The sequence below is a fragment of the Colias eurytheme genome, chromosome 8, assembly GCF_061535395.1.
Source record: "Colias eurytheme isolate Ceu_HAF_F1 chromosome 8, ilColEury1 Martin Lab GWU primary, whole genome shotgun sequence".
Classification (NCBI taxonomy): domain Eukaryota; kingdom Metazoa; phylum Arthropoda; class Insecta; order Lepidoptera; family Pieridae; genus Colias; species Colias eurytheme.
Genome location: NC_142987.1, coordinates 7,384,498 through 7,407,456, shown reverse-complemented (window position 1 = coordinate 7,407,456; position 22,959 = coordinate 7,384,498). Strand labels below are relative to the sequence as shown.

The following is a 22,959-nucleotide window of genomic DNA, read 5'->3' as shown; positions in this document are numbered from 1 at the left end:
TCAAAATATTATTCTTCGTTCAAAATAGAAGAAGAAAAGTGTTATAAATATTTGTGTTTATTGGTAAAATAGTCAATATTAAATTAATATGCCAAATAGTCGCGCAGTTTTGTTGTTGCGACGGTTGTCCTCAAACGATGGAAAATTGAAGAATATTAATATAAATTCGAATAATAAAGAAGTATTCGCTGCAAATCCTATCTGTAACCAAAGGGATTTTTGTTGGAACGTTAGGTAATATAATATATACACATCGTAGTTATGCAAATTAAAGCAATTTACTTTCTATTTCTAATTTATCGCTCGATGTATTTAAAGACATGACTAATGCACATTCTTATTAGGTTGAAAATAAATAAAAATGTATTCATTTGTCATAAGATTATTTGTTTACTAAATGTTTATGCTTTGACCTTGTTTATTAGATGTGAATATTAATGTACAGATAATATTTAGTAGAGGTTAAAAACTAAAACTCACTTAATTCACTATAATAATTAATAATATAAGTACTTTGCTTTAACTTTTTAACTGCACCTTAGACCATATTATTCTATTAAATGTCTGATTATCTGACAGAATATCATATTTACATTGTCTTTTTTAAATGTTTGTACTATTATTCAGAATATACTTTGTTTTTAACAATTGTTTTTTTGAAATTACATGTGAGATTAATTAGTGGTAGTTCGTGAATTTGTGAGGTACTTTACATAAGGGCTCTTCTTCTCTTTCAGGGCTTCTGCATTCTGCAACAGTCAACAATCAAATTCACCTCAAAGTATACGAAATATAAGTGAAAATATAATAAGAATGGCTGCTTCTAGTACAGATGGTGTTTTAGGTGAAAAACATAAATTTACCAATAAATTAATTCATGAAAATTCACCATATCTTCAGCAACATGCCCATAATCCTATTAATTGGTACCCATGGGGACCAGAAGCAATTAACAAAGCAAAAAAAGAGAAGAAACTAATATTCCTTTCTGTGGGATATTCCACATGCCACTGGTGCCATGTAATGTCAAAGGAATCATTTCAAAATGAAGAGATTGCAAAAATTTTGAATGATAATTTTATTAGTATTAAACTGGACCGTGAAGAGAGACCAGATATAGATAGAGTTTATATGATCTTTATTATGGCTACATCTGGACATGGTGGATGGCCAATGAATTTATTTCTGACTTCTGATCTTAAGCCAGTCCATGGTGGCACTTACTATCCCCCGGAAGATCAATGGGGTCTTAAAGGTTTTAAAACAATTGTTCGGGAAATTGCTGAACAATGGAGAGCCAATCCACAAAGTCTTTTAAGCTTTGGTAATAGAATCGTAGACCATATGAAAGTAGCATCAAAACTAAGCTACAGAAATGCAGCTGTTCCTGGTGAAGCAACTTGGTTAAAATGTGTTGATAAATATATGTCCACATATGATCCAGGGTTTGGTGGATTTGGAACTTCCCCTAAATTTCCTCAAGTACCTGCTTTCAATTTCCTCTTTCATTTTTATGCCAGAGACAAGAATGACCCCAAGGGAAAGCAGTGTTTGAATATGGTTCTACATTCATTAACCAAAATGGCTAAAGGTGGTATACATGATCATATTTCCAGTGGCTTTGCGCGATATTCAACTGATGATCATTGGCACTTGCCACATTTTGAAAAAATGTTGTACGACCAAGCACAGTTGATGAGCACATACTCTGACGCATACTTGGCAACCAAAGATGAATACTTTGCAGATGTTGTTCACGATATTATTAAGTATGTCAACCGAGACTTGAGACATGAATATGGGGGCTATTATAGCGCTGAAGATGCTGACTCATATCCCTACTTTGGAGCTCCCGCAAAGTTTGAAGGAGCATTTTATGTGTGGGAATACAAGGAATTGAAAAAATTGTTGAAAGATAAAAGAATTGGATCTCATTCTTATTTAGATATTTTCTGCTACTATTATAATGTCGGCGAAAGTGGAAATATACCAATTGAGTATGCACATAAGGGCGAACTGCAGAATAAAAATGTGTTAATTATTTATGGAATTGACGAAGAAGCAATACGAAAATTTGGACTCACGAAAAAACAATTTAAGAAAGTTATAAATGAATGCAAGGAAATATTATTCAGATACCAGCAAAGCCGACCAAGGCCACAATTGGATACAAAAATACTTTGCTCATGGAATGGTTTGATGATTGCTGGCTTAGCACATGCTGGGCAGTGCTTGGAGGAGAAGAAATATGTAGAAGATGCGATAAAAACTGCTTATTTTGTTAAAGAGTATTTATATAACGCAGATACAGGTACACTTATACATTCTAGCTACAGAGCTAATGATGGAAGAATTATTTATGGGTATGTATGTAACAAATAAACAATCTTTGATTTTACATAATTTAGAGACAAGTATACAATCTTTTTTTGTTTCCTTTTAACAATTATCAACTTTATTTATTATAAAGACAAAATTTAAAATGATAAAGTAACTAAAAAAATATGTAGTCGTGTCTACACAAAGAAATTTAAAAATATTATTGTTTTAAGTTTACTATAACATTTTCCTCAAGTGTTAACTAATATTCATTGAACTATTTTTAGAAACGGGCCAGTGATCGGAATATTGGACGACTACGCGTTTCTGATACGCGGTTTGATCGATCTGTACGAAGCATCTTTAGACCAGCAGTGGTTGAACTGGGCCAGGCAGTTGCAGGCGAAGCAGGATGAACTGTTCTGGGATAATGTGGGCGGCGCCTACTTCACCTGCTGTGAGGCGGATAAAACCGTGGTTGTTAGGTTGAAAGAAGGTATTGTTAATTGCGTTAACATTATTGCAATGGATTACTTGTAATCTATACATATAATAAATCTGTAGAAGGGTCAATTCTGTACATTGAAAATATGGAAAAAATAAATAGCAGGCGGTGTTACTGGATCGATACCAAACCCAAATATGTGATTAAAAAAATTTTTGTCTGTCTGTCTGTCTGTATGTGAAGGCATCACGTAAAAACTAACGGTTCGATTTCGATGAAACTTGGTATAATTATACCTTATTATCCTGGGCATAAAATAGGATACTTTTTATCCCGGAAAAATACGTAGAAATAAATAAAGCTTAATTTTACCGCGCGGACGGAGTCGCGGGCGGAAGCTAGTAAGAAATAAAACTGCTTTAAATGATATAGAAATCATGTATTTATTATGACACTATTGTACAAGAAGTAGTGTATATTCAACACTCATATAAAATTGAATTATTTTTATTTATAAATTAAACTAGCGGTCCGCCCCGGCTTCGCCCGTGGTACATATTTACATTTTCTCTACATAAAAACCATCCTCGTACTTCAAGGAATATAATAAAAAAAGAATTATCGAAATCGGTTAAGCCGTTCTCGAGTTATGCGCTTACCAACACATTTTGCGATTCATTTTTATATATAAGAAGATTATTGATAATGAATAACATGACATTTAATTCATTAAATAAGATGACATTTAATTTTCTCTCATACTCTCCTGGGGTATAAGTAGCAGCTCATTCACCAGCAAATTTTTTGAGAAATTGCACTTTTTATCTAGCCTATACATTAGTGACTACATTCAATATCAATCAATATAATCAGCTTCTCATTAATAACTCAGGCTCTGGAACCACAGACACAATAGAAAATCTATTGTGTCGTGGACCGATCGGGCCGCTTGGGGCTCAATGGATTAAACTTCGAAACATTCTATAATTTAATTGTTCTGATAAATAGACAACTAAATTTCAGACCAAGACTGTGCGGAACCGGCTGGCAACAGCGTGGCCTGTCAGAACCTCCTGCGTCTCGCGGCACACGCGGACAAATCCCCCGCGCCCCGGGGAGGGGATAGGGAAAGGGATTTGGCCAAGAAGCTGTTGCAAGCTTTCGGTGCAAGAGTACACAAGGCCCCCGAAGCCTTGCCCGAAATGGTCTCCGCGCTCATGCTGTATCATGATTCGCCGACTCAGGTATAAATGAAAAAAAAAAATGTTGGTTGTCTGTAAAGTCAGTTTACTGACGATAGTTGAACGTGACAACGTCCGATTGCGCTTCTTTGTTGCTCGTTCCACGCTCTCGCTTGCACTTCAAGCCTTACATGGAACGCCTCAGAGCGAGGTAACGCCGCATGAGTCATGTTTTTTCGTGCGTGCAGCCGGCGCTATCGAATTATAAGACGTTGTCACGTCAAAAACTAGGGATTGGAAAGTGCTACGAGGGAAGCCCGTACCATCTTAGACCACATCTTAGCTTACCATCAGGCGAGATTGTGGTCGAGCGATTCCCTATGTAGATTAAAAAAATAAGTCATTTTCCTCTAACATGTTTAGCATGTTTGCATAATCACACATATTTGCTACTCGTTCGTTTTAGTCTCATATAAGTGAGCGAGAAAGTAATTTGTTGATCACATTAATTGTAAAAGTGAGATGGCATGCTTATGACTTATGAGCAAGTAGAGCAATTTTAGTAGTTTAAATTATTATTTAACATTAATCAATTCGGTATCTGATGTAATCAAATTACTCTTAGGATTAAGCTGAATTTGTTAATTATTGTACTTTTGCTTTGTATCTATTAACTTTAAAGATTCTAAATTTCAATTCAATTGAAGCTTACAGCTTTGCATGTGAGACTAGAGAAAACATCAAGAATAAAGAAGAATGTACCATAAATAGCATTTCGTCGAAACCTAATATGCATTAATATTATTTTTACATGTTTATTACTTAGTGCCTACATTCTACTGCTTGTATTATTATTTTTTACAACTTCACATTACATTTTAGTTTCCTTCTCTTTCCTCTTCTATATTTAGTTGGTCTATTTATTTTCAGTTGACTTTACGTTGTTTTTTTGTTTCCTCCCCTAATTGTATAGGTATTGATATCAGGACGCAGGTCGGACCCTCGCACCATGGAACTAGTGCGGGTGGTGAGGTCTCGGCTGCTGCCGGGCCGAGTGCTGGCCGTCACCGACCCGACTAATGAGTCGCCTGCTGGTACATAATGATTCCTTACTTCTGCAATAGTTCTTATGAATATTGTAAACTAGCTTTCCGCCCGCGGCTTCGCCCGCTTTGTCTAAAACATAATAAATTATATACTAAAACCTTCCTCTTGAATCACTCTATCTATTAAAAAAAACCGCATCAAAATCAGTTGCGTAGTTTTAAAGATTTAAGCATACATAGGGACATAGGGACAGAGAAAGCGACTTTGTTTTATACTATGTAGTGATGCGAAAGTGTCTGTGTGTTTCTTTCTTTCACATAGAAACGGTGCGATTTGTTGTATGATTTTTGTTTGTAAAGAGATCTCTCAAATCCTGTCAGATCTAACATCCCGTGGAATTGTATCAGAGAGACATAATATAGTGTACATATCTAAGCGTACCTGCGAATATATTATCTTATTACTTATTTAATAGTGATTAAATCATATTAAGGGCTGATTTTTCAATCCTTGGTTAAAACTTATTCGTCGAATAATGTATAAAACTACCATTTTAAAAACGTATTCTGATTGCCCGTATTTGACAGTTTACGTGACATTTTAATATTATCGTGTAATACTTTATTGGACGGATAAGTTTTATCCAAGCATTGAAAACTCGGCCCTAATTCAGATTAAATGCTGCTCGCGCGAATGTCTAAAGAATAAGAATAATGTGTTCCTATGGGTTTTTAGAATAATCCTTTCTAGTCCCTACTAATATTATAAATGCGAAAGCAACTCTGTCTGTCTGTCTGTATGTACGCTTTCCCGCTTAAACCTCTCAACCGATTTTCATGAAAATTGGCACAATCTTTAGACCCTGGGAAAGAAGGCTACCTTTTATTGCGAAATATGTATCACGAGCGAAGCCGGGGCGGACCGCTAGTATTTTATAAATAACATTGCTGCCGCAATAATATCAAATGTTGTTATTAAGACTCCCATTGTTGACGCTCCTCGGGTGAAATTATGCGCGTGCGTCATAAACTCTGCAACACGCAGGGTTGCCAACAACTTTTCTAAATTAAATGTACTTATTTCTTTTTTAATATCTAAGCAAAATATTTGGTAATGATACAATTATTTATTTTCAAATTTTTTTTAACTAAAAATTATTTCAGTTCTCAGTCGCATACGCACAGCGGGCGACGCTCCAGCGGCCTACGTGTGTCGGAGATACGCGTGCTCTCTTCCCGTCACTGATGTCAAACAATTAGAGGATTTACTCGACGAACCAATCAAACGCAGCACAAACAATAACAAATATTAGCCTTGTGACGTGCTACGCTGTGATTGGTTGAAATGTAGCTGTAGTTGTCTGTTATTGGTCAATTTAATAGTCCACATCTTTTATTTAAAAAATCTAGTTAAAAAGTTTAGTTACTCAATGTTAATTGTTAATGTTATATTATATCCAATTGTTTTGAAACGGGTAAATTGCAAAATTTTAGTACTCAAGTACATTTTGATTGTTATATTATAAGAATTTTAGTCTAATTGTATTACAAATTAGATAGAAAAATATGTCGATGTTATTGCGATTAAAAAATATCTTGACAGTATTTAATCTCATACTCAATAGTAGTCAGTAGAATAATGAGGGTAACACTCAGTCATATTATTTTTAGCTTAGTGAATAAATGTTTTTAAAACTTTGAAATGAACATAATTATGTTTGCTCGTAAAATCAATAGGTACATGCTATTATAATACTCTAATATGTATTAATTAAATAACTGAAATTATAGATCTCTGTGTAGTTGTTGTTTAAAAGATATTATTACCTTGATGTTATACAATATAACTTATACTGTTAGATCATAAAAATAATAGGTGAAGTAACATAACATTAACACTCTTAGGTAAGAATACTCAATTAGTTATACTAACAAATGCTTCCTAAATATTATTTTTGACTGTTACTATTATTATAAATATATTATGTTCGGTTAAAAATTATTAGAGAAATCTGTTTGTTATACATTATAATCTTAAATATTATTTAAGATAACTAGATCGCATACTCTATACCTATGTTGCAATATATTTATTATTTATTTTATATTATAAAATATTAAGTTATATTTTTGAAGTTGTATAAAAGTTGGCCACTAAAAGTGGAAAAGAAAGGTCTGATAAAGTGATAGGACTATAAATCTCGAATTTCGTATACGTTTTGGTAGCTATATCATTTTGTGATGAAAATATTAATAAAGTGTGTAGTGCCAAAAGAAAGGTGTTTTATTTTTTAACCACTAGATATAACTAAAATTCAATTGTTATTGGATCACGATATTATTAAGTAGTTATTGCTCAATATATAGGTGGATAGTGGTCCGCCCCGGCTTCGCCCGTGGTACATATTTCGCACTAAAAGGTAGCCTATGTCCTTTCTCGGGTATCAAAATATGTATCTCCATACCAAATTTCATGCAAATTGGTTCAGTAGTTTAGGCTTGATTGAGTAACAGACAGACAGAGTTACTTTCGCATTTATAATATTAGTATGGATGATATCGATTTCAATAAGATGAGGAATAAACGTCGAAAATGTTTACACAATGTCGCGGCATGCCCCTTAGAGTCTCACCGCATTAAGCGTAACCACAGCGTGACTGACGCGACTCAGCTTAATATTCTTTCCATGAAATTGTATGAAGTATAATTATTGTATAACGCACTACGCCGACAATACGCAACACGGTCAAATTTAACCAATCGGCAATCGGTAGTTACGCCTAGTGGGGTCGGGCCTTTAGTAGTGTGCCGACACCCCACCTCTAAGAGCGTATACGCACTATGCGGGTAGCCGCATTGCGGGTAGCCGTCCGGCTGACCGCAAACACAATTATGTACGTAATATTCATTTCTATGCGCACTGCGATGCGGCTACCGCAGACCGCACAGTGCGCATAGAAATGAATATTACGTACATAATTGTGCTTGCGGTCAGCCGGACGGCTACCCGCATAGTGCGTATACGCTCTAAGAGTGCTTTTCCACGAAAGAGGTGCAAGGATGTGTAGCAATCATACCGATTCATTTAATTTGAATTTTGGAGCGTTTAAAGCGATACTAATAGTTATTTATGAACACATCCTCGCACATTATTGGTAGAAAAGCACCCTAACTGGCACCCCCCACCTTCGCCTCCAAGAAGATAAGTTGTTAATTCTTCTCCTTCGTGTAAGATTGCTTTTATAGACACAACTTACACGAAATTACCGACGTTAACACAGAGATTATTGGATTTGTCAACGCTATTTGAAAAAAAGTGTACCTGAGTCAAGCCAGGACGAGCAGCTAGTTTAAGGATAAAAAAAGAAAACAAGTATTAAATTTATCAAATTAATTTATTTTTATGACTTTCTATAAACAGGTAATTTTTTTTTAAACATACATACACATAATCATGCTCATGGGCGTAGCTAGCCATGGGCACAGGGTGGGGCAAAAAAAAACCGGCCAAGTGCGAGTCGGAGTCGCGCACCGAGGGCTCCGAATAAACCTACTTTTTATTATGTTGTAACTCTAAAATGTATGTTTTAGCAATTTTTTCTTTATCTGTGCTATAAGACATTGCTTTTAACCAAATTTCAAGACTCTGTCTTCTCGGGAAGTAGGTACAATGTAGGTTTTGATTCCCTTGCGAATGTCGAAATTTGGGATAATTTGCAGCATAAAATGGCTGTATCTTTTGATTGCGTTGGCTTATAAGTTTGATTTTTTCACAGCTTTAAGAGACCGTAGACTTGAGTATTCGATATAAATTTCAGTTTGATAACTCCACGCGTTCCTGAGAAAAAGTGTGTTGACAGACAAACCGACAGGCAGACTTTGTTGTGCGTCTGTCTGTCTAAAAAATACCTTTTTTTTCAAGAACTCGTGGCGGTATCAAGCTGAAATAATAATGAATAAATCAAAACAATCAAAAGATACCTACAGCCGTTTATGTTGCAAATTTCATCCCTATATTATATAGTTTATCTGTCTAATACAATAATATGATTCCTTTTTACCATAAAATATAGGTCTATGTAAATAGAAAAATGAATCATTTTAAATAACTCAGTAATAGACTACAAGCCCGCATATGAAAAAAATATGGGTCAAATGAACCACCACGGGACATATCTAGTACGAAAGAAGAGCAAAAAATAATAAGATTCATCACTATGCCGTCACTTGTAAGCTGTCCAACTGAGTGCAGATGAGAATTGAAAAGTACAGGTAGACTCGGTAAATTTTGGTCATATATTTTTGTACGGCATTCTTAACCATCGATAGATCCATTAAAAATAATAAGAAACCGCTCAGTGCCGTACAAAAATGTTGGTCCACCAAGTCGGAATTTTTATTTAATTTCCGAGAGTTACCGGGGGTAAATTTGGTCATTTGACCATGTACGGCATCTGTGTCATACTATTGCTATACTGCTTTTAATCCATTATTCCGCAACGCCGTACAAAAATCATGGGGACAAGGGGAAAAAATCGAGAGTTGTAATCCCCTCTCTTTCCCCACTCCAGGGGGTCATTATTTTTTGAGTTGTTCCACGTATAATGTAGAAATGCCGAGGCTCGGCGGGTGACGTGGCAGGCCAAAAGCTTTTTTACGGATGTAATAAAAACGAAGAAGCAAGTGGATTTTCACCGTTTCCGAAACTTTTAATACATTTTTTAAAATATTTTCCTTTATTTTTTCTTGCATCCGAATATAAAATAACTACTCAATATTATTTAGAATATATACGAAACATATGTACGAAATATATACGAAACATACATAGGTACCTTGAAATTTACTATTTATCGCCAAACGTTAAATAACTCATTAAATCGTTAAATACAGTTAAATACACTCGTTAAATAAAGTAATCTTAATAAATGGATAATGCATATGTATAATATATTAATCCCTTTGCATTTCATTGATAAATCCAATATTTAAAGAGTTACTTGCCAAAGATGATTAACCGGCTCATTAAATAGGCCATAAATCGTAAACGGAAAGTTTTACATAAAGTTTACAAAGTATAAAAGGTGTAAAATTTTACTACCTACAAAAAATTCCCAATATTTTTTGCCTTAAAATGGATAGTTTCCGAGATATCGGCCAAAAACTTTTATGTAAGATTGCGAGCATAGCTCCACCTGGATCTGTCAGCATTTTGTGCTTTTATGGTCAGTAACTTATCCTAAAACAAAAGTGAAATTGGATGGGAAATTTAGTGCAAATTTGGCTAAATAAAAACAGCTTTGAATAGGGTAACAGTACTACACTACTTTTTCTGGCACCAAAAGTGGTTTAAATCATGTAACATGTTAGCTTTTTGTTTAGATCGCATTTTTTTTTGTGTCGACTGACAACTTTCGAGTGAGAATTTTTTAACGGACATAAGTTTTGTAGTCAGTACCTAGATAATTACGTTTTTTAGATTTGGTTAGGTACCTTCCAGATCAGAGCCAGGGTGGGGCAAGTGCCCCACCCTGCCCCACCGTGGCTACGCCCATGATCATGCTGTAACTATAATAATGATTATAATTATGGAACCTAATAAAAATAACAACTATAGCAGAACCAAAATACATTGATTTGATCATCCTATCGTGTACAATATTGCTTCCAACTGACGGTGCATTTACATCAAACGAACATAGAGCTAAAGCTAGAGCAAGAGCATTCTTTTGCGATATTTTAGTGTTAAAAGACAACTCGTATTCAGTGTTGTTCTGTATTAGAACTTTGCATGTTATGTTTTCGAATGCACTAAGAACAACGAAAGAATGCTCTACGCCTGATTACATCAAAAGAATTGGACGTGAGGTTAGAATGAGCATTCGCTCGTTTGATGTAAATGCATCGTTACATGATTACCTTAAGCTGGCCACACTGGAATGCCTCATGCCTGTCTGAAATTTAGATTCTTAATTCAAGATCTGTTTTCCAGTAGATTGCCTCACACATATCATTAAAGTTCAGAATCATATATATGTATATAGTTATGATACACCTTCCCGCTATTAATTTTGCGGCACAAATGAGACGATTCATAATCTTAATTATGGAGTGCGTGAATTCGCTCTATAGATTAATTTGAAATGTGCGAGGGGCCCAGTGAAATTGTATGTATTTCTGTATTTATGGTATTTTCGGAGAGGCATTCCAGCTATGTGATGTCGGCCTAAAACTGGAAATAATTAAACTATTTTCTTTAATTTAACATTACTATGACATTTTTATTTTAAAAATGAACGCAAAAAGTGTGTTACTTATTTCACAAATTTTCTAGGAATATCTAAAAGTAATAATACAATTTAATAATTTAGACACTAATTCAGAAAAAATACAAGTAATCATACCATACGGAAACATCAACGTAAGCTACATCTGATTACTGATATAATAAATATACTGACAATAGTGTTTGCATGACAATGTATCCTAACATACAATGGTCGATAATTTTAACACCAATAGAATAATATTAAATAAATAATACACCAATGATTTATACCAATCGCTTAACATTACATGAATATTTAATTACTATAATACCTGTATTGATAAATTGATTACACATTACAATGAATATCTAAATTTACAATTTGATAACATTTTTACTGTAATATCTATACACGAAACGATTCTTTTGAACGCAAATTATGTAATTTTATTTTACTTGAAATAACTATATTATTAAATGCAAAGGTTAACTACTTAATAGTTGAATGTTTTCTAATTCCCAAAGGAAAAGCAGGTGGGAAAATGGAAAATTACAGACAGATACTTAATAATATGATGATGCTTGAAGCAAGAATTCTTCTGAATGTGTCTTTAAACGTTTTGCATTATTCCCTGGTAAAATACATCCGTGCTCATTGCAAATAACGATTCAGTTTTTGGATTTACAATTTACAATGATTTGAGTCAATATACTAAAAGAGCGTTATAACTTATTGTTCCATTTAATTATATAATATATACATAATTTAATTATATAATTTAATTATATATTTAACTAAAATGCTGAAATACGACCCACTAATTGGGGAGAAAGTGCCATTTCTTTGATATTAATGTTCAACTAAAGAAGCTAAGTTGAATGAATACATAAAAATAGTCAGCCAGTCTCAAAGCTATTTCATAAGCGCTATTAGGAAAAGGATTTGATACAACTACCTACTAAATAAACATCATAAATATTAAATATCACATTAAACTAATGTCAGTTCAGTCAGTTACAAACTACACACAAATAAGCGATTATACAGGCATAATTTTAAATAATGTACAAAGAAGCCTTTTCATGAACACAAAATCGCTAATAAATTTTCGAAGAAATTGGAAACAAATGCAAACAATGGACAGCGAGGTAGATTGACCATTTGTTCAATGTCTATTTAAAATACTCATAATCACTTATTTTAATTATAATACGGTGTCTTTTTCTATGAAATTGATTAGTGATAAGATTTCTTTCTATAAGGCTATGTCATTAACAAAATATAAAGATTCATAGATTTGTGTATAAAAGTCATAATACATGTTTCTACTTTCAATTAGCTTTAGCTACCAAATATACAGGGTGTAATCGTTAAGTGTGCACAGGCGATTGTTCCGTAACTATTGCAGATATCAAAAAACTTTATACTGATATCGAAAGCCCTTTAACTAATGAGTAAAATGACAACAATAACTTTTTAAAATTAAAACGGGAAATATCCAAAAAAGTTACATTAAACACTCCCATACATTGAATTTTACATACATTTTGTGTTCAAAGCAAATGTTCGAAGTGACGTCCTCGTTTTGGAATACCTTGGTATTCCACATCGAGCTCTGTTTATAGTTTCTAAATGAATTTTTATTAAAATTTGCGAAGTACATATAATATAAGCACAAATTCAAAAAAAGAACCAAAATTTTTCATATTAAGTTTACATGTTTAGGATTAGTCATATCTCATACTAAATGTATGGGAGTGTTTGATGTAAAATTTTTGGATATTTCCCTTGTTATTTTTAAAAAAATATTCTTGATATTTTACTCATTAAGTAAAGGGCTTTCGATATCCGTATAAAGGTTTTTGATACCTGCAATAGTTACGGAATAATCGCCTGTGCACACTTAACGATTACACCCTGTATGTAGCACATAAGTTACATTATTTTTAAAATAATTTGATTATTTTTTTACAATTCAACAAGTAATTGGGAAACAAATATGTAATAAGAAACTGTTTTGTGATATACATATTATCTGATTAAAAAATGTAGTAGGTTCAGCAATTTAATTATAAATCATAAGAAATCTTATCACAGATAACAGATTTACTTGCATATAATTACTAGTACGTCCTAGCTCAATAAAGCGATACATAACTAAAAATAATAGTTGAGAATTCATCAGTCCATATAATAATTTATTTTGTGAATACACACATTAAAGCTTATAAACTAACAAATTCGTGATTGATTCGCGCTAAACATAAATATAAAGCATGGTCTAAGAAAATTTCCTACGTTCTAATAACGCGCCTTGAAAAGAAAAACATCCCGTTCGGAATACATAATAATATAGTAACTTCGTAGTGAAATTAGTCCTACTAAAGTGGGTGAATATATTTTGATCTAGAATTTAATACAATAAGCTTTATACCGATCGTACAATACAATCATTACTTCGTCTTTGATATGAGATCAAGACTTCTTCAATTGGATCTATTTAGTGCTAAAAATATAATGGAAAAACAGCCAAGTATGTAAGACGCTTGAAACTTATAACACATAAGAGCATATAATGGATTAAATACCTATAAATTATGGAACATCGCAATCATACTCCAGAACAGTTTTGTGGTAGAAGAGGAGGTACCTGTAACAGATTATATTATGTTAGAAATTATAATAGTTTTAATATGCTGTTTATATTTTTATACTATCACTGAAACTAATTTTCGACCAATATTAATTGGACAAGAATTGATGGTCGAATTATTTTACAAAAAGAATTCACTAAACAAAAAATATCAGCTGGTTTTTCAGCTTGCTTACAAGTTCCGTTTAGCTCATGAGTAAAATAATAAATAATCAACAGATTCACACGATAAAATCAACAGATTTATTTAATTAAATACATCATCAGCGGGATTAAAAAGCAATTGCAATCAACTCACCCCTCACTATCCAACACTTCCTTTAACGAAGCGCTAGTGATCATGTGATCATCGCACTTATACCAGCTTCCTTGCATCTGCCTCACATACGCGGTATAATGCCCCGCGTCCAAAGACCCCAAGTGATTAACCACAGCGAATAAAGAATATCTATTATCTTCAAAAATCCCATCCGGAGCATTATTATTATCAGCCGCATCCACCGCCCTACGATGTGACGACATAAACGGAGTCATATCCAAAACATCAGGAAACGAAACGAAGGTAGATATCTTCCTGTCAATTTGCGACGAATGCTCGAATCTTTTCAAATGAAAACTGGCGACTATCGGCAATGTTTCTAGCGTGAGCTGTTTGGTGGATTCCCGATACGCTCTGCAGTTTGAACATTTGATTTTAGCGGCTGAACCCAAATGTTCTGCGCGGGTGAAGCGTTCGAGACAGCCTTGTAGGGACCCAGAAGGTCCAGCTACATCGAGACTTATGTCCCAAAATGGGTCAATGGTCGTGGAAACCCCGGAACATGAAGTGCATACAACGTCACTCTGTAGCCCGCCCGTGAATATTTGATCGATTATACAGTTGCAACGGCCGTTTTCCTTCTTCTCTCCGTTATCTTCTACTCCGTTCATGCAATGCCTGAAAATTTATAATTAAACAATTTATCTCTTTTCGCAGTGGTCGAATGGTTGCTTGATAACAGACAAGGGTGTTATTGAAATATTTATATTTAGCTCGTTATCACCACAGAACAATAATATCTTTTGTCGAAAATAGAATGAGAATCGGAACCAAAAAAATGTAATAAGTCCTAAAACTTCCAATTATAAAAAAAATCATGTCATAATAATAACCATACGCACCTGTGAAGCACATCAAGTGTGGCAATGAAGAATTCGTGCGCATCCTGTTGCTCGTAGCCCGCCAGGTGGCGCGCGTGCGTCCATATTAGATGTAACAAACGGTGTAGGGTGAGAGGCGTTTTGGCGCCAGAATAGAATTCCTTGAAGAAAAATTCTAGTAAGTCTTAATTGAAAAAAGAATAGAGTAAAAAATCAGTCTCTTGATATGAGAAATTTATATTTTTCTCAATTGAATCTATTTTAAGTGCTAAAAAATGTATTGCAAAGAAAATTCAGAAAATATTCTCTTTATTTTCAATTGTGTATTTGATGCTGTAAAAATATAAATCTATTGAATTAGGACGAGTCTGATATGGAAATTATACCTATATTCCGTACTAGATTTCCGCCCGCGGCTTCGCCCGCGTTTTCAAAGGAAAACCCGCATAGTTCCCGTTCCCGTGGGATTTCCGGGATAAAACCTATCCTATGTGTTAATCCAAGTTATTATATGTGTGCTAAATTTCATTGTAATCGGTTCTGTAGTTTTTACGTGAAAGAGTAACAAACATCCATACATCCATACAAACTTTCGCCTTTATAATAGTATAATAGGATAGTTACAGATTTTTATAACATATGTTTTACAGTGATTGACTGATTGGCATTTTATGGATAAACTTAGATTTTTGCTCTTTGAATAATCTTAATATTTTTAGTAGGTATCCACTTTGAATTGAATAGAAGCTTTCAGTTTTACACATAAGGCATTACGAATATTACGATACCATTTTTATATACAAGGAAGTCATGTATTTTTTTTTCATTAATTTCTAATATTATTATTATCCTCTAAGATTCTCATGTATAAAATATGCTCTTGGGTATTTTAGCGATAGGTAAAGATAAAAATTGTCTTCCCTTTTACCAGAAGTTTGTATAAGCATGCCACCAGTACGGAAATCCAGTATGGAAAATCGATTAAACAAGTGGGAAATTAATCTGTTCCACAACTGCACATTTTACGCTATTTTATGGAATACATAAAATGGTCTAATGAGTAACCATACAAATATGGCTTTAATCTCAATTTACATGTTATAATCGTACTTTTTGTATTTGCATGCGACATAATATTATTGTTTATAGAAAACGAATTATTCAGTAAAATGTTGTTCATTATATCTGAAACTCATATTTTTCGATTTGCTCTCCATTAATTATAGCATTTAATATTTCTTAGATATATTATAGTCTACAGTGTAAACTCTACAGTCTACACCATACTAAGGTTGTTTACAAACATGCACTATGATATATGACCCACAAAAAAAACATACGACCAAGTCGATGATGCGAGTTTTAATTTTAAACATTATTACTCAGTATGAGCGGTAGTTTTATATCAACTGTCTTTGCTGTATAGCAAAGACTATACGTTATAATTTTCTCATGTCCATGTGCAGCGAACCGGTTAAATTAGCTGTGTCATTAATAGCCTAGGCTCTTCATTAAACGGTTAATTATCTTTTCTTAAACGAAACGTTGTTATTTTATTATGACGCGGCTGAATATCATTCAGTTTAATTTATTCATTCGTTTATTCTAGACCCTAGGCTATTAGTGAACATCCTAATCGCCCTCTCGATGTTATTTTCATAAATTTTAACCTATTATGTTATTGATTAAATGGGTATTGTTCTTGGTAATTTGATAATCTAAACCGCGATCTTTCCTCCTAATATAAACAAAATATACCTACACTACTCATTAAAGTTAAAACATAATTTATAATGTACAGTCCTACAGGCTATAGCAACCAGCGAGTTACGTCACAAAATGCAGTGGGTGGCAACAGCCTGAAACGCGCTTACAAATCAATATCACAATGATATTTATAGACACGTACCTGGAACAACTTCGATACCTCGCACACGAGGCATTTCCCGGAACTCTGCGCTTTGCACTTGTGTTTCTCGCCGAGGAAGTAATCTCTTAGCAGGGGTGTGTGGATTAACGTCTGAAATGTGATTAAATCTATCTTTGCAACTTATTTCTTGCTATTTTCTTAGATGTTTAAAAGTACTATTACGGTTATTAATACAAAGGATCTTACGACAATAGTCGATACCAATTTTTTAATAAATTCTAATAAAAAGTTACATTGTAATTTTTAAAGTGAAACTTTTATTACATCGTCTCAAACTTTTTGGTCTGTGTAGCGCATGTCGCGTGTATCGCGGCTGCCGCGATCCGACCGTCACGCGACATGCGCTACACAAAGCAGTGTTCGGAACCGTTCGAACAGTTTCACTTTTACCGTGGTTTCATAAAACCACACAACATTTTTTAATTTTATTTCATTCATATAAAGCTTCTTCAAGGATTTGTAGATTGGTACATAGTAAAGACGAAAAAACATTTGGTATATAAAACCTCGTTGCAACTATTTAGAAACGGCTTAAGCCGCTACATATAAAATCGTACGCGATAATCCTTATCAATAATAAATAAAGTGCATGTCAACAATACGCCCATATTAAAAAATAAATATAATTTCTAGTCGCAGTTCAACGTCACCGTATCGAAAGAATAATGTTTAAGAACACAGTTTATTATGAAATACTTGTACAGTTGAAGTTACCTGTATCTTTGTTTAGAGATACATTTTTTTAACTGATTGTAGGTATTCAAGATAATTTAATATGTATGCAAATATATTTTAATAATTAAATGATAATTTTTCGTGGACCGCGATCTTCGTGGCGCCTCATGAAATATCCTCATACATTTTTCTTTTCGAAAATGTTTCCTGTGTGTATTTATTTAGCTGTTCATAGCGAAGCTAATAAATAAAAACCGTTTAAATGGGTAGCCGTTCTTGATTACTATGAGTGAAGCTTGAATTTAATATAGATGGGTATAACCCGAGCAAATAGAGATCTGAAGATGGCGACGGGTACTTATGGTAGGGTTGGCAAATTAAGTTCTCTAACATCGTTTTTTTGGTTCATCCATTTGTATAACAATAAAACTCAACAAAATCAACAATATCAATAAAAGCAATTATAACTCGGCGTGCGTCAAGTACCTAGCATAGAAAGCGAATCCCGTACTTCACTGTGTGAGTATAGACAGCGATAGAGAGTGAGCGAGAACGCATGCGAGCGGACCATCTTCAGATCTATTCTCTATCTGCACGGGTTATACCTATACATATTTTTAATTTTTATACATAAAACTAACTTGTTAGTTATAAGTTATAACTTTGCTTTGTCATGCTCGTATACTTTTGACTCACTTAAATAGTTATCGTAGATTAGAGCATCTAAAAGTTTCAATTATCACATCCCTAATATGTGATGGTAATGTATGATTTGAGGAATGTGATTTTTTTATGAGTACCACCTACATATCATGGAAATTGTGAAATAAGGTGTCACAAAAAAATTAAAGATCGATAAAAAAATATTATTTCGAAAAGTGCAATCTATATCTAATATAAGACGTTAACGATTATTATATGCAATTATTGCAAAATTTATCATCAATAATAACTGTTAGCTTTCTTTGTCTATATACATATTATACTAACTATAACAATGTGATAAAATAAAAAATTTACTTCACTTTCTGCAAAAGCACTATAATTTTTGATGTGAAACTTCTTTAAGCGGGAGTAAATTTCAGGGTCGCGTCATAGCAATACCGATTTTGGTATCTTTGAATCTTGCCAAAGAAGTTTCACTTCTGACACTAAAAACACAATGCACATGTAATTTTTGCTCATTCCAATTCTTTGACTAAATTTCACCCCTTACCTGAACAATGCAATTCATGAAGCAGGTGGAGCCAAGATTCTGTAGACCTCGTAAGCCGATAGTGGTAAGGGGGCCGATCATACGCCTCTTTCGTAGGCGACGGAGAGCCATCGCCTCATTGTTGTTAGGTATCCAGGGAGTGAAGGGCACACTCATACCCAGAGCCCTGGTAAATTATATTTAGTAACACTATGTTTTTCTCTATATCCTGCAGCTTATATTGTATTTATAGTTTATACAAATTTTTGAAATACATTGATGGATTGCATGTCTGGAAACGCTCAACACTTACATAACAAAACTGATGCTGTAAAAAGGAACATATGCCTAGGTATTGAGTATTGGGATATGTACTTTTACCAGTGTAATTCTGAATTATGTCTCAAGGCAAATAAAATCTTGTAATCTAGTTGCAAACCAAAGTACAAGCAAACCAAAGTACCTGCATGTGACCAGCATAGCAAGTAAAATTTAAACAAAAACTCAAGTAAATTAATGTTAATTTATGCACCCCATTATCACAGATGTATCAAGGTATATGAATATACATTAGTAAACTTATATCACACCTCCTTTTCCTTCAATGATTAATACAAAACATCTTTACTTACTTTGCTTCTTTCAATCTATGTGTTGTAGCAATTTCAGTGAGTTCTCTATCATAAATATAGTCTTGGCATTGTGCACAAAAGACGTTTCCATAACTCAAGTCCACATAAAGAAAATGTTTTTTGGTTTTAGAGTGCTCTTGCATGTGACCGGCATAACAGGCAAAGTATATACAGTGAAGACAGGAATGCATCCTTGGCCCTGGCTGACCACAAGCAAAACACAAACATGTTGTAGCCTAGAACAAGAGTAAATTGTTAACTTTAACATTTCATCACTGAACTGTTTCGAAATATTTCTTGAAGTTGCCACAATATGGCATGAAATAACTCTGTACATGAAGAGTCGCATGTTAATTTAGTTTTAAACTTCCACTTAACCCATTGAGCCCCGAACGGCCCGATCGGTCCACGACACAATAGATTTTAAGTTCCACTCTTCCTTAAATGTTTCAATAACAAATTGTTTTTTTTTGTGCTGAAATTAGTTTCTAATATCTATTTTTTATGAAAATTTAAATCTCTAAGTTTACAAGCATACAAAATGAGGCATCATTATTATAGATACCATGAAATATTATTGTCAATTGTTCTTTACATAAGTATATACTCCTGCTGATAAATACATATAGAGATAATGTTCTATAAAATGAGAATCCCTCTGAAAATATTTTTTTCACAGCTTACCTTTCAGTATTTTTACAAAGTTTTAATTTAGTTGTCCTAGATTAGGTTATGATTTATGAATTGGAAAGTACTATTATTATTCAACATATTACTATCAATATATACTTTTATTCTGAATAGTTGCATCAGCACAATTAAAAGAAAAGTGAATGTAAACAATAAGTACATACCTGTTGAAAAAAATAATAATGGACTATTACTATACTACTGTACTTTTACAACAGCAAAAGAGTTATATGTCAAGAAACCATTGAAAATAAGGGCAGTTTAAAATTATGTAGTATTATTGTGTAGAAAAGAAGTTCATTAATTTAAATCAATGTAAGATGCACATAATGAACTAATCAAATATTTAATTGCATTCCTTTTTACTGATTAGGTTTTAATAATACCAAAACAATATAAACTGTGAAGGAAACATTCAATAATTATAAGAAATACGCAAATAAATTCAAATTTAATTAAATATAAACACGAACAGGCGGACATTTTATGAGAAATACAAAAACAGCTGCAGAGATTACCAAATCAGCTGATTACTCACAACATTTAATAATAAAGCTGTAAATGTAATACGTACTAAATAAAAGCTAAGAAAATGTATTTATGTTTGCTTAATTATTTATTACATATCATTATATACCTTGTATCTTCTAGCTTCGAAGGATGTGCACGAAACAAAAAATGCATGCACAATCCGATATGGACTCGTGCCTTTCGCAGCTTTAAAATTGTTTAAATGTATACAGCCTGTATCATTCATTTTTAAGTGGTTTATTAATAACCGGCTCAGCTTAGTTACACTTTGTATATGATGATCTAAAATAAAAACATTATTTATAATAATCACGAAGTAAAACAAACAAGTTTCTGTTTAATAATAGACGTACATTAATAATTTCAAACAGAAAACGGATTTACATAGAACTTTTTATAGACCACAAAGCTATTGTGACGAACATAGTATTTTAATCACTATCACTATCTTTTATATTTTAGCACAACAAACGTAACAGAAATGAGAAAAGGCGACCGAACCTCAGCGACCCCTCACAATACAACCATAAAACTTGGGAAATTGATGACATTTGATACTTGCACACTGGTAAATTTTTAATTTACAATGTGGTATAGTCTCAGAGGAATAAACCTATAGAGTTCTTATATTGAGACAGAACAAAATACATATTTTCTAATCTACTTACTCTTAGTCAATAACAGCATAAGTCAGATTGAGATAGCGATAGAGTATCTGCACTGTCTTTAAACGTAGCGCGCCGGCAGTCAGTTTGTTTTCCAACCAGCTGGTGGGCTCAGTGCGTCAAGTGTTTTTAACGAAATATTTAGAAAATATAAAGTGTATAGTGTTTCTTTTTATTTGCCAGTGTGCTAAAATGACTATTGTATGTTTAGCTATCGGCTATTACTAGTCGAATGGGAGTTTTGGATGAAAACAATGAAAAAATATCTTTCCATCGGTAAGTGATTTTCAGCAAATTGATAAATATTTATGTTCTAACCCTATTTGAAGGTTATATCAAGCGCTTTTTTATAAGTTTATGTTGTAACTGTAACATTTACCCACTTTATGGGGTTGTGGAATACAAAAGAATTAAATAATTTTTAAAAAATGTCACAATATTATCACGTTTGGCATTTTGTTTACCACCGTAGTGTTGTAACACATCTAGCGTATATTATCGATTTATGACAAAAAATCTATTTCATATTAACGTTGATTTATTTATTTTGTTTCTTATATCAGATTTATATGTAGTTGTTGTTGCAAATAATAGATGTAAATTTTCTACAGCAGGAAAATAAAAAATACCACGTGGTTGTTTTATTTGACTTATCTGTTTAGTTTGTTGTTTCTCTTTTAGATTTTTAATAAATTCATTTTGTTTTAGATTTCCAGAGCTAAATAAAAAATGGGTATAAAACATGAGACGTGTAGATTGGACGCCGTCGAAATTTGCTAGATTGTGTTCACTGCATTTCGAGCCTGCGTGTTATCAAGATGGATACTCTAGAAGAATTGTGCAATCTTACGCTTACGTTTTTTTTTTGTTCCTTTAGATAATAAATACATTTGTGTGTGAGTGAATTTTTATTTGGAAATTTTTTTACACATTTACTTTAAATGTATGTGAAAATTAAACGGTTGATTAAATGACAGTTCTCATAGATGAGAAACTACTATTGAAATACATACTTAATATACATGCGTTTTCAAAGAAAAACCCGCATAGTTCCCATTCCTGTGGGATTTACGGGATCAAAAGTAATTTTTCCAAATTTCATTGTAATCGGTTTAGTAGTATTCGCGTGAAAGAGTAACAAACATCCATCCTCACAAACTTTCGCTTTATTAGTAGGATGTAAGGAAAATGTTTTCTTTAAGACTGTCCTTTTATGAACTTGTTAAAATTCATGCTGACTGTGCCTTTCTCCTCACTCCTTCCATCTTTATTTTAAATTAGTTACATTTCAAGTTTTAAAATTTATTTTAAAATATACTAGCTTTTCGCCCGCGTTTTTAAAGAAAATCCCGCACAGTTCCCGTTCACGTGGGATTTCCGGTATAAAACCTATCCTATGTGTGTATGTACAAAATTTCATTGTAATCGGTTCAGCAGTGAAAGAGAAAGTTATCCATTCTCGCATAATTTCGCATTTATTATATTCGTAGGATTAAACAAATAATGTATTCAACTGAAATTAATGATTAATTTTGTTTTTTTTTTATTATTTATTATTTCACGAAACCGTAAATGCAAAATGCATTC

The 22,959-nt window shown here is 33.1% G+C and overlaps 2 protein-coding genes across 6 annotated transcripts; one reads left to right on the top strand and one right to left on the bottom strand.

Annotated features, from left to right (window-relative positions):
* Positions 1 to 7,255, top strand: LOC149906608 (spermatogenesis-associated protein 20). Of its 2 annotated transcripts, XM_090104760.1 has the most exons (6): positions 1 to 234; positions 738 to 2,363; positions 2,607 to 2,815; positions 3,788 to 4,008; positions 4,919 to 5,039; positions 6,156 to 7,255. In XM_090104760.1, exons 1-6 carry the CDS (start codon positions 89 to 91, stop codon positions 6,302 to 6,304), a joined length of 2,472 nt encoding a protein of 823 aa, XP_089960886.1. In that variant the 5' UTR covers positions 1 to 88; the 3' UTR covers positions 6,305 to 7,255. The 2 variants fall into 2 exon arrangements, 1 of the variants encoding a protein (XP_089960886.1); XR_016457013.1 differs by lacking the exon at positions 1 to 234 and having other exon boundaries at positions 742 to 2,363; positions 4,932 to 5,039; positions 6,156 to 6,295.
* Positions 7,256 to 13,055: 5,800 nt separating this feature from the next.
* not (ubiquitin carboxyl-terminal hydrolase nonstop) lies at positions 13,056 to 21,250 on the bottom strand. Of its 4 annotated transcripts, none has more exons than XM_090104753.1 (8): positions 21,209 to 21,250; positions 20,814 to 20,989; positions 19,487 to 19,722; positions 18,876 to 19,041; positions 16,964 to 17,074; positions 15,076 to 15,215; positions 14,213 to 14,851; positions 13,057 to 13,911 (listed from the first exon to the last, which is right to left on the bottom strand). In XM_090104753.1, exons 2-8 carry the CDS (start codon positions 20,931 to 20,933, stop codon positions 13,857 to 13,859), a joined length of 1,467 nt encoding a protein of 488 aa, XP_089960879.1. In that variant the 5' UTR covers positions 20,934 to 20,989; positions 21,209 to 21,250; the 3' UTR covers positions 13,057 to 13,856. The 4 variants fall into 4 exon arrangements, with proteins under 4 accessions (XP_089960881.1, XP_089960879.1, XP_089960878.1 ...); XM_090104752.1 differs by having other exon boundaries at positions 21,061 to 21,228; XM_090104754.1 differs by having other exon boundaries at positions 21,092 to 21,225.
* Between the last annotated feature and the right edge of the window lie 1,709 nt (positions 21,251 to 22,959).

Excerpts from the sequence above, each read along its gene's own strand:
- not (XM_090104753.1), bottom strand. The coding sequence starts at position 20,933 with ATGAATGATACAGGCTGTATACATTTAAACAATTTTAAAGCTGCGAAA. Across the intron at positions 15,216-16,963 it reads AGGTATCGAAGTTGTTCCAG|GAATTCTATTCTGGCGCCAA; the intron begins GTACGTGTCTAT and ends TTTTTCTTCAAG. Across the intron at positions 13,912-14,212 it reads GAAGTGTTGGATAGTGAGGG|GTACCTCCTCTTCTACCACA; the intron begins GTGAGTTGATTG and ends AATCTGTTACAG.
- LOC149906608 (XM_090104760.1), top strand. The coding sequence starts at position 89 with ATGCCAAATAGTCGCGCAGTTTTGTTGTTGCGACGGTTGTCCTCAAAC. Across the intron at positions 2,816-3,787 it reads GGTTGTTAGGTTGAAAGAAG|ACCAAGACTGTGCGGAACCG; the intron begins GTATTGTTAATT and ends ACTAAATTTCAG. Across the intron at positions 4,009-4,918 it reads ATCATGATTCGCCGACTCAG|GTATTGATATCAGGACGCAG; the intron begins GTATAAATGAAA and ends CTAATTGTATAG.